The sequence below is a fragment of the Amphiprion ocellaris genome, chromosome 18 (assembly GCF_022539595.1).
Source record: "Amphiprion ocellaris isolate individual 3 ecotype Okinawa chromosome 18, ASM2253959v1, whole genome shotgun sequence".
Lineage (NCBI taxonomy): Eukaryota > Metazoa > Chordata > Actinopteri > Pomacentridae > Amphiprion > Amphiprion ocellaris.
The window spans coordinates 7,445,547-7,457,519 of NC_072783.1; the positions used below are offsets into that span (position 1 = coordinate 7,445,547).

At 41.3% G+C, this 11,973-nt stretch overlaps 1 protein-coding gene and 1 long non-coding RNA gene across 2 annotated transcripts; one reads left to right on the forward strand and one right to left on the reverse strand.

Annotated features, from left to right (window-relative positions):
- The first annotated feature begins 835 nt into the window (after positions 1-835).
- Positions 836-8,177, forward strand: LOC111582276 (T-cell surface glycoprotein CD5-like). The gene is made up of 11 exons (XM_035957509.2): positions 836-990; positions 1,628-1,660; positions 2,115-2,261; positions 2,483-2,602; positions 4,182-4,346; positions 4,622-4,762; positions 5,688-6,002; positions 6,076-6,372; positions 6,471-6,800; positions 7,420-7,502; positions 7,571-8,177. Exons 1-11 carry the CDS (start codon positions 957-959, stop codon positions 7,628-7,630), a joined length of 1,725 nt encoding a protein of 574 aa, XP_035813402.2. The 5' UTR covers positions 836-956; the 3' UTR covers positions 7,631-8,177.
- A 2,664-nt stretch (positions 8,178-10,841) lies between these two features.
- LOC118471672 (uncharacterized) lies at positions 10,842-11,419 on the reverse strand. Its single transcript, XR_004849022.2, has 3 exons — positions 11,360-11,419; positions 11,156-11,217; positions 10,842-10,930 (listed from the first exon to the last, which is right to left on the reverse strand). It is a non-coding gene; the product is annotated as an uncharacterized LOC118471672 (long non-coding RNA).
- Between the last annotated feature and the right edge of the window lie 554 nt (positions 11,420-11,973).

Genomic DNA, 11,973 nt, shown 5'->3' on the forward strand with positions numbered 1-11,973 from the left:
AACAGGAAACATTTTTATTCATGTGAAGAAAGTTCAGCCACAGAGAGCTGCAGCACTGATGCTTTATTTTTAAATCAGATAACTGTGTTTGACACATTTCCTTTTATTAACCCTTTAAATCCTCCTGGAGGCTGAGATGAAATAAGGTTCAGACATTCAGGAGGAATTAAAATCACTTTGCAGAGTTTCTGACTGAACTCTCAGAATCAGAAGAACCTCGAGGAACCTTTGGAGTCCAGAATGGAATAAAACAAGTAAATTGTTGTATAAAGGCAGGTGTAAAGTGTCGGTTAGATCTACAGCTAACTCCAGAAAAGGGTTTTAATAAGGTTCCTCCAGGAACCCTCCAAGAAAGCAGGGTTCCTTCATCATCCTCAGAATTCCTTGAGGTTCTCCTGGTTCTAAGAGAGCAGGTATCAAATCTACACTGAGTTGTTGGTGTGTTTCCTTCTGCTGGAGGAATAATCTGCTGAAAACACGTCTTTCTATCCTGGATTTCTTCAGATTGAGGCAGATTAAAGTGATGCACAAATGATGATCCTGAAGGAAACTAAAGCCGACTGATTCTTGGTTGTCTTCTTCTAGAGGTTTATTCTGGATGAACTTAAGAAACTTAAGCTGGACTCTGAGTTTACTGATAATTAGCAGAACTTAGCTGCAAACCTGTAAAACTAAGATGCTTAAACTTCCTGCTAAACATGTTGAAGCTGACAGTGAGAGTGTGTGCAGTAAAAAGACTTTATTTCTGCTGGTGCTGCATCGTTTCCATCCTTTTCCTGTTGTTAAGGAGGAAACTTCAGCTCTGATATCACAACATCTTCTCACATCAGGACACTTGATCTGTTCTCTGTGGTTTTTAACGTCTTCACTTGTGAGAAGCAGCTCGTCTGTTGACTGACGAGCAGATAAAAGAGGAAGAAGAAAGACTTGGTGAGCAGACGGACGTGGACCTGGACATGGATCTCCTGCTGCTGCTGCTGTGGAGTTCAGGTAAGACTCAAAGCTCACATATATTAGAATAGAAGAATATAGAAAAAGTAAATATGAGACACCAGGTAGAACTTCTTCACCTTTTTCTCTCTTTGTGCTTATTTTAGTTTGAAATTTTGTAGATTCATGCAGTTGGTTTATTGTCATTTTTTGCTCATTTAGTGTCTCGTTTTGCACATTTATGGAGTTATTTCCTTCTGATTTTGGTTCAACCTTTGTTAGATATTGGTCATTTTGTGCCACATTTTCATTGTGTTGCATAGTGCTGAGGTTGTTTGTGTTAAATTTTGGTCGTTTTGTGTCTCAGTTTGGTCTTTTTTCATCAGTTTGTAGCCGTTTGATGTCTAATTCTGGTCTTTTTGTTGTTTGCATTTAGTTTTGGACATTTTGTGTGTGATTGTGGTCATTCTGTGTGTGATTTGTGTAGTTTTATATCTCAGTTGGGACGTTCTGAGTGTCCTTGTGTTCATTCTTCATCTCGTGAAGTTAATTCTGTCACATTTGAGCCTCCGAGCTTCGACCAGCCGTTGGTTTCAGCTCTGCAGCGCAGCAGCGAGTCGGTCGGCTGATAATCCATAATCAGTTTGTGTTATCTGAGAGTGTTGATCAGAATTGTGCCTCATGTTGTTTCTGTCAGGCCTCGGAGGTGGAGGACGCCTCGCCTCAGCAGGTAAACACACAACACCAACATGAATCCCACGCTGCCTTTACTGGAGCTCACATTAATCTAATAACTCACTGATATGGCTCAGATTCAGTGCAGCAGCTTTGGACGGGTTTTACTTCTCTTTGTGGCCGTTTCATTTCATTTGGAACATTTTGTGTCTCACTTTGCATCTGTTTGTGGTCATTTTGTGTCTTTATGGTTGTTTTTTTGTCACACTTGGCTGTTTGCATCTGTCTGCAGCTGTTCTGTGTCTCTTTGTGGTTGTTTTAGTTGCTGTTGCATTTAATTTGGGTTATTTTGTATCACATTTGTAGTTTGTAATCTGATACCAGAGTAGATATTATTACTGCTGTAGAAGTAATCTGATTACTGTGAGGACAAGAAGAGGCTCTAAGTAGAGAAATGAGATGAGTTTTTGGTATTTTCTCGTTTCCCATAATCCTTTGTTCTGTTGCAGCTGCTCAGTGTGAAGCAGCCAATGCTGACATCGTGATGTTGGTGGATGAATCTGGGAGTATCTCACCACCAGACTTCTGGAAGATGCTACAGTTTGTTGACGATATAATCAAAATCTTCAACATTGGCCCTGACGCAGTGCAGATTGGTAATATTTTACTCTCTCAGTATTAGAACTGATTCTGTGTCTTTAACCCTCTGAACTCACTGTGGTTCATTTTTCAGTCTAATGTCCTTGATCAAGGGCAACAATGGCAGAACTGGGGTTTGATCCTCTGACTTTCTAATCAAAGGCCCAGAGACACAACCGTTGAGCACTATTGTCATGTTGCTGCTATCAATAATCAGCTCCTCGCTGTGGTTCTTCAGGTCTGACTTTATTCACTGACACTCAGAGGACCATGTGGCAGCTGAACACCTACCAGACCAAACAGTCGTTGCTGAAGGCTGTCGACAGTCTGGAACAAAGAGGTGGCGGCACCAAGACAGGTGAGAGAACAGCAGGTACAGTTGTAAACTAAAGTTTCCATCTACCTGTAAAGTCCATGATTATCATTCAGTCTTTAGTTTCCAACGACTCCTAGAACTCTGAATTTATGATGGAATCATTGAAACATGAATCTTAGACAACAAACTATCATGAATTTTGGTTCTTTCATAGATTTATTAAAGGTTTTCTGGAAATATGATCAGTTCTGCTGGATCATAAATATACAAACAGAAATGTTAATGTTTAGTTAAATTTGTCCGTTTCCACCTCAGTTCGGTTCTTCTGGTTTCAATCTTCTGGTTTATCTTTGACTCCTCTGGACAGAATTGGTTCAGTTCAACTAAACATGTTGTCTTTCTGACTCAGACTTGTTTCTTCATCAGTCCACAGGTTCTTGATGGGTCTAACTCAGGACTTTGGGGAGACCAGTCTAGAACCTTCATTCTAGCCTGATGGAACCTTTTCTTTACCACATCTGATGTGTGTTTGGGCTCATTGTCTGGTTGAAACATCCAACTGTGTCCAAGATCAACCTTCTGCTGATGATTTTAGGTTTTCCTGAGCAATGTGGAGGTAATCCTCCTTCATTAGTCCATTTACTTTGTGTAAACCTCAAGTTCCACAGAGCATGATACTGCCACCACCATGCTGGATGGTAGGTTTGGTGTTCTTGGGGTTAAAGGTCTCACCTTCAGTTTTTGTTCCATCTGACCACAGAACTTTCCTCCAGTAGGCCTTTTCTTTGTCCATGTGATCAGCAGCAGACTTGAGTGGAGCTTTAAGTTTCTGCTTCTAGAGTAAAAACTTCCTTCTTCATGGATCCTCTAGAACCCTGTGGAGACTGACAGCTATGTTCCAGCAGCTTCTCATTCATTCAGACCTGCTTTCTGATGATTCTTGGTTGATTCTTGACCATCTTGACCAGCCATCTCTCAGCAGCAGGTGGTAGTTTGTGTTTTCTTCCTGATGGTGGCAGTAACACAACTGGACTATGAACTTTATCCTGACTAACAGATGATTCTGGATCTGAAGCTGCTTTGAAATGGCTCCAAGTGACTTTCTGACTGGTTCAAGTCAATGATTTACTTTTTCAGATCTTTGCTGAGCTCCTCAGACTTTCCCACTGTAGTGTTTGAGTCTAATGAGGATCTAATGGGTTCTATTTAAACTGAATCAGAAGAATCAGCAACTGTAGTCGATCAGAATCACGCAGGAGATGTTAAGAGGCCATGAAACTAAGAAAACTAGATCAACACAAACATTCTACATCAAAACTGATTCAAGTTGTTGTTTGTATATTTATGATCCGGCAGATTTTTTTTTAGATTTCCAGAAGACCTTTGATAATTCTAAAGAACCAAAATTCATGATTGTTTTTTTTTTTTTGTGACAAAGATTCATGTTTCAATGATTCCATCGTAGAAAATAGAGTTAGAGGAGTCACTGGAAACTCAACACTGAATGATAAACATGGACTTTACAAGTGGAAAGAAACTTTAGTTTATAAGTGTCCTTCTGAAATGATGAATCCCTGAACTTTCCTTCACATTTTGATGCGTCCTTCTTGTTGTCACTCAGGATTGGCTCTGGAACACATCCTCCACTACAGCTTTAAATACAACATGGGAATGCGTCCAGACTCCAGAAAAATTGTTGTTGTTTTAACTGATGGAGAGTCCCAGGATGATGTAGAGGAGCCTGCTGAGCACCTGAGAGACACCGGCATTGAGGTCTACGCTATTGGTGAGTGACTCTGACTGATTCAATTTCAACAGTGACACTTCTGAAAGTACGACATCAAAACTGTGAAACACCAAAGAATTGGGTGAAGCTGGTAGCTTTGTCAGTATTTAAGACATCTATTGAGGCTTGTTTCAGATCTTTGCAGGTTGGTTTTGGCAGTAAACTGAGCTGAAACCAACGGCTGCACAACAAGAATCAGGAAACTGCAGTTTTATTGCAACCAAACTGTTCTCTTTGTTTTGAAAGCAAAATTTTAACTCAGTGTTTTCTTTCAGGTATCCGGGGTGCCTCACACCTCCAGTTGTTGAACATGACCACTGACCGAGCTCACATCTACATTCTGGAAGACTTCAGTTCCCTCATAGAAATTTTCAATAATTTCTCCATCAGCCTCTGTAACAGCGCTACGAACCGAGGTAAACAATCATCAGCACTCAGTGACTCATGTTAGTGTTGTGGAAGTTCAGCGACGTCCAGAGAGGATGAGGAGGCCAACAGAGAGACTCACTGGAGACTCAGATGACTTAGGTTGATAGTAAGGTTTACTGATATCAGGAGAAGTGACACCGACAGAGCAGCAGTACATGCAAGCAATGGTAGCATCAGTTCTGAGGATTCTCTCTGATCTTTGGGTTTATATTGTAGTTGGGAGAAGGTCAACTTTAGATTACAGACTATATGGAGACAACTAGTCTGCTTAGTCACATCAGAATAGACAATATCTAACCTCCTGCAGCGTCTGCCTGTCTAAAGGCCATTAGGACCTAGAAATGGGAAAGATTCATTTTTCCTTCAGTTAGCTCCACACTCACCCACTAAATACTACAACTGTTAACCAGCAGAAACATGCCGGATTCTTACAGTTACACAACTAGGAGTCTTAGAACGACGACTCTGCTGCATCAGAACATGTATCTGTATTTACCAAAGGAAGGAAACTGTCTGATATCATCCAGTTTTTCCAGAACAGACATGACATGAAACCTGTACGAACAGCAACAAGACTGCAGCTGTATGAAGGAACCAAAGTTTAAAGAAGAATCAAACAGAATCAAACACATCATCTGAGAGCAGTTTGGTTTCTGATGCTGGAACAACGACCCTCATCCAGTGTCTCTACATTGGTCAGATTCATTTAAGTCATTTCCCTCTGAATCCATCAAGTATTTCTGATTCTGATCAGCAGAAGAACTGAGGGTTTGAGCCAAATCCACCTTTGTTGGGTTTTGTTCCTCATCAGTGTTGCTCTTCATGCAACCACAAGATGGCACCAAAGGAAGACATTTGAAATCCTCCGAACAGCTGCTAGAATTCTTTTCAATGTTTTCTCTTTCTTTTCAGACTCTGTGAGGCTCATGAATGGAACCAGTCTGTGTTCAGGCCGACTGGAGGTCAGATCCAACCAGTTTAACCAGAGGTGGTCCTCGGTGTGTGAGGCTGACGTTGACCTGCAGGATGCAGAGGTGGTCTGCAGGGAGCTCGGCTGTGGGGCTCCTTCGGTCCTCTGGGGGGCGCTCTATGGAGAGGTGGAGGCTCCATGGTGGAGCAGAGAGTTCCAGTGTGGAGGTCGTGAGTCTGCTCTGATGGACTGTAGAAGCTCCGCCTCAGATAGAAACACCTGCTCACCTGGCAGAGCTGCTGGACTCACCTGCTCAGGTAGAAGAGGAGCTGCAGCTCTGATCTGAACTCTCTCTGTTGTGTTACTGATCCCTCTGTGGTTTGTGTTCAGAGCCGGTCAGGTTGGTGGGAGGAGCCAGTCGCTGTGCAGGTGTTCTGCAGGTGAAGCTGGTGGAGTGGAGGATGGTGGAGTGGAGGATGGTGGACGGCTCTGACTGGAGCCTGAAGGCAGCAGCTGCAGCCTGCACAGAGCTGCACTGTGGTTCTGCTGTTTTAACAGCAAGCAGCAACGAGTCCTCGGAGAGTCGAGGGTGGAGCGTCGACCGTCGGTGCGTTGAGGCCGGATGGAGGCTGAGGGAGTGTTCCACGTCCACTCGGTCCTCCTCCACCGTGGAGCTCGTCTGCTCAGGTCAGTGCTTCTCTGATTGGTCGACACCGTGTCCAATCCCGTCTCTGTCCAGAGACACGATTGGACGCGGGGTCGACCAATCCCGTCTCTGTTTGCAGACCTGCTGGAGCAGCCGATCATCTTTGTGTCCTCCGTTGACGGGGTCTCCGAGGCCCAGCAGCAGGGCTTCCAGGTGTCCTGGCGCTCCAGCTTCACCCTCAGCTGCTCCATCCAGCCTCAGTACCCAGGAGGCTCCTTCCAGCTCAGCTTCACCTCCTCCTCCAACGCCACACTCAGCCACACCCAGCCGGCCGTCAATCACTCCGCCCACTTCCTGTTTCCTGCTGCAGGCCACGCCCACCAAGGCAGCTACACCTGCGTCTATCACGTCCACGTGTTTTCTCACAACTTCTCCTCTGAGAGCTGCCGGCTGTCTCTGGTGGTCTCAGGTGAGTAGAACCTGACCAGGAAGTCCTCAGCAGCAGCCGACCAGGAATCAGGAGCTTCCAGGTTGAAGATGGAGGTGGATCACCCACATTTAAAAACAGCCCAAGAGCCGGAGTTCAAAATTTAACCCACAACTTTAATTACTAACCAAGACACTCGACAATATTATTCAAGACACAAATATAGTGACAAGGTTAAATATGAAGCTCAGCACCTGCAGGAATATTTATTATTTAAACTCACCCAAATAATGATCATATAAAGTTTTAGACGCATTTATCAGACTAATTTCAACATCAAACTTTGGACCATACAGGATTATTTATTTCATAAAGTCACCTAAAAATTGAAGTGTCAAAGACACTGTAATGTTATTTATTCTAGAATTTGACCAAAATCAGTGAAGTTGGGTTCCTCCAATATTATTTATTCTGTAAATTGATTTAAATAATTTAAATTTATAAAAGGTCCTTCAATGTTTTAATGATATAAATGAACCTAAATAACTTAAATATCAAAGATGGAGTATTATTATTTCCATAAACTGATTTAAATAATGTAGTTCTAAGTTCAGACTGGGTTCTCTTTGTGGTTCTGATGGTTCTAATGTGTGTTCTTCAGATCCAACAGTGTTCTTCATGAGACTGACGCTGCTGCTGCTCAGTCTGCTGATCTTCACGTCTCTCATCTGTTTCAGCCACAAGGTACCAACTTTAACCTCAGGAGACCAGAGGAAACCTGAAGCAGACTAACATCTGCTGTTTCTCTCCAGACCTCCAGGAAATACAAGAGGAATCCACAGGAGGACGTGGAGGTGGAGCAGCAGATCTGAAGAAGAAGGAGGATCCTCCAGGTGGAGCAGCAGATCTGAAGAAGAAGGAGGATCCTCCAGGTGGAGCAGCAGGCCAGAAGAAGAAGGAGGATCCTCCAGGTGGAGCAGCAGATCTGAAGAAGAAGGAGGATCCTCCAGGTGGAGCAGCAGGCCAGAAGAAGAAGGAGGATCCTCCAGGTGGAGCAGCAGGCCAGAAGAAGAAGGAGGATCCTCCAGGTGGAGCAGCAGTGATGGTCTGGAGGAACCCATCAGCTGGTTGGAGTTTCATGGAATCTCTGGTTTCGTCCAGAGATCTTCAGTTTACTGAAAATATTCACATTTCAGAAGTTTAAATGAGAATTTAAGTGTTTCTGTTTAAAATACTCTGATCATGGATCAGAACAGTTCCTGTAATAATTGACGACTAATTGATTGATTGTTCTACCTCCAGCTGGTGGAGAACGTTTTTATTTTTACTGATTTGTTCTTTTATAAAGTTTCACTATAAAATTATACGATTATTTACTGTATTTAAATCAGCATCAAAATCTAAAAATGTTTTCTAGCATATTTTCTCCATGTTGTGAAATTACAGATAATATTTAGTGAAATCACAGAAATACGTATTAATTTACATGATGACTGTAAAATAAAAACACCTTTATTTGAACAAACTGCAGTTATTTCTGACAGCTTTACTGCATGTAATGTATTTATAGAGTGGAGGAGCCTTGTCTTACCTCCTATTATATTAATATATATTTCTAATTCATTTAACATCTATTCTACACATTCATTAGTTATTTTACTACTACTACTGTGTACTACACCTACTGTGTTTCTGTCTGGTTCAGCAGCTGCAGGAAGGTAGAGCAGGCAGACATACAGCGGGTCATAAAAACAGCTGGTAGAATCATGGATGTTCCACTACCAGATATCACCACCATCTCCACCTCCCTGCAGCGCTCACACTGAATCATCAGAGACTCCTCACACCCTGCCCACCATCTGTTTCAACTGCTACCATCAGGGAGAAGGTTCAGATCCATCCAAGCAAGAACTTCCAGAATGGCCAGCAGCTTCTTTCCACAATCCATAAGACTCTTCAATAACAGCGTCCCACCACAAGACACGCAAACTTAACATCACTGAGTTCAATGTTGAAGTGCTGAGTGTCCTTCAGTTCCTGTTTCACAGAAAGAAGTCTCCAAATCAGGATGAGGAATGCAGTTCAACAGCCCAGTCCAGCTCAGGATTAATAAAGTTCATTTTGGATGTTCTGCTGTTGAAATTCTGCAATTCTTGCTTCAGACATTTCCAGCATTTCCATGTTTTTGTCCATTTCCACTTTTAATCAAGTGTCTAATTATTTCCAGTGATTGAATTTCATAGTTTTGTTCTCTCTTATATGACAACTCTGTCTATATGGATCACATTGTTTTGATCAGCAACTCCTTCGCTTTTTTTTGTGTTCCTTTATATGTGCTGCTAGAGGTACAGTTTATCTCCTCAAACATTAAATCATTTTAAAATGATCAAAATATGCATGGAAAACTAAATATAATTTCAGGAAATGCATTTTACATTGTCTGAATAAAACAAAAAAGTGGAAGGATTTGTATGTTCAGAAATGTAGTGTTGTTGTTGTTTACAAAATGATATGATATCTGTATATATGTAAGTGTGTGTGTATGAATTTATAATGTGAAATGTTTAAGTTAAGTGAGGTGAGAAAATAAATGAAATTTTTGCAACAAGAACAGTGTTTATTTTACAGTATGCAATATTTTACAACTAATTAATTTACAGTATTGTCAGCTTTTAATAAAAAGCTAATCATTTGTTCAGAGACTCTGTCCTGGGAATATTGATTCACTTGCTGCAAGTAAAGAATTTGACTTGAACTCTGTGTGTTATTAGGAGCAGTTAGGACTCCACTCGAGAAGAAATTTCCCAACAGTTTTGTAGCTCTGCTTTGCTTTCAGAATCTCAGTTTTCAGGTCTCTGGTGGCTGACTGAAGGTCAGAGACAGCCCCGTCTTTCAAAGCCAGTTTCTTTTTCCTCACGCAGGATTTGATGCTGTTGGTGACCCATGGCTTGTTGTTGGGGAACACCTTAACACGCTTACAGGGTATCATCATGTCTTTGCAGAAAGCACCATAATCAGAGCATCAAGATCCTCCCTTACAGGACTGGATAAAAACGTCCACATCTGTAGAATTAAAACATTGATGCAGGGACAGCACAGATTCTCCTGACCACATCTCAGTGTCCTCGGTCCTTATCTTTTCTGGAGTTAAAACAGTCCTATAGATGAGCAGGAGGTTCAGTTATGGTCAGCAGATCCCAGAGGAGGAAGAGGGAGGGATTTAGAAGCATTTTCCACCAATCTGTGACCGGCTGATTAGCCATCACGCCATACAGCTGCGGGGGAACTAATGATTGGTTTGGCCGTTGCAGCAGGGGGTTCAAATTGATTGACGGACGTAGCTCCAGTATACACCTGAACAGGTAAGCGCTGTGCAGCACCGAAACACTGGTAAGCTTTAGACTTTGTACTAATATTGTTTCTTCTTTTAAGACCAGTGTTCTGTGGCTGCAGTGCAGAGTCCGCCGACGGTGTCCCGGTGTCCCGGTGTCGGTGCCAAAGTAGTTCCCCCGTTAGAAAGTGTGTCCCCTGCCGCGGGAGCGCGCATGCATTCGGAAGGGTGGCGCTATAATTAGCTCTGTCTTTAGATATCAGCGTAGTTTATGAATAAAACTAAATGTGGATTGTTGCGATCATGCTTTGACTGTCACACATGTTTGGTTTATTCTGCAGACACTTGTGATCATGCTTAGCAACACCTGTGAATTAGGACTAATTTCATTAATCACAGCTAAAGTTATGGGGGATACAAATTATTTCAGCCTGCTTTTTTCTTACTGCAAAATTTGTTTTACAAAATGCTCAATTTATAAAAATATTTTTAAAAAACTAAATATTGTTACATTAAAAAGCTACATCTTGCAGCAAAAAAGGAAATACACTATAATACTATACAGTTAAAACGTCTCTTAAAAGTACTCAACTTACCAATAACTTATATAAATAACAACACAATCACCATTTGTTTTTAGGAAAAAGGTATATACAGCTGAAGATAAGTAACAAAAATAACAAACACAACTAACATACTGGTCCAACTATTTAACAATTACAACTCTAGATACTATTCATCCAGCTAAGGACTAACAAGCAAGACAAACAAAATCCTCTTCTGCTGGTGGGCCTTGAACACACATTTGGTGGAACCACCGCAAACAAACATCACACTGAATCTGAAAGACATAGAATCCAGGTTTTAAAAAAGATGTCTTTCAAGAAGCTGTACATTGTTATTGTTGTGTTATTGTTGCAATCAATTCAACAAATATTACTTCAAGTGGAGCGAAGGCAGAAATAAAACAATAGTCCTAGGTAGAACAGAAGAATCTAACATAAGCATTAAAGACAATTCCCATTATCTAGAGAGTAGATGACTGTTACTGAATAGCTCAAGTTACCCAGTTCACATCGGACTCATGTTCCTGTTCCCCACAAAAGTGGCATCTGTCTGTCAGGTCATCTGTGAAAAAATAAGAGCATGTGTGATATTGTCATGCATCAAAATTTGCTTAATATTTAGGTAACGTGAGAGTATTTACTATAACTAACATTTTTACAGGATTTTTATGGACAAGTCTATGAAATACCAAAATATCTCCTACCAGTTTCCAGGAGAAGAGTAACAGCAATTTCTAGCCTGTGTCTGTTTATGGCCTCTTTCGTGGAAGGAAAACTGGTGTCTTCCTTTTGCAAGAGACATTCTGCAAACTGAAAAAGACATTTTAACATAACCTTAAGCTATCCCTCTTAGTAATTATGAGCTTATATGTCACCATATAGAGATATTAATCTGCTGTAACTTAATAACTTCTGAGTTTTAGATATCTCAAAAAAGCGTAATATTATTTGTCTTGGGAGAAAAAAACAGGACAGTCGTGTTACAATCCAGAAATTTGAGGATGATGACATTACTCTGCAAAGCAAACATACCTTCAGTGCAAAGACTCCACACGATGTGCTGTCAGATTGTTGTGTTGTACAGTACTGCATGTCCACCTTGAAAAGTTGCAGCCTTTTTTTCACATGAAAGCCCTACAGAAATAAAAGATTAATTTCTAAATTGATATTACATAAATGTGTGCCAATTTGTAGCGATAGTTGACATGCCTATTACCACGCTTTTAAAACAAGTATCCTCACCTTGTTGTGTTCAAACATTTTTTAATGGCTTCCTTCGACTCCCCCAGCGAATCCAAGTACAAGGATTTTTTTTCTT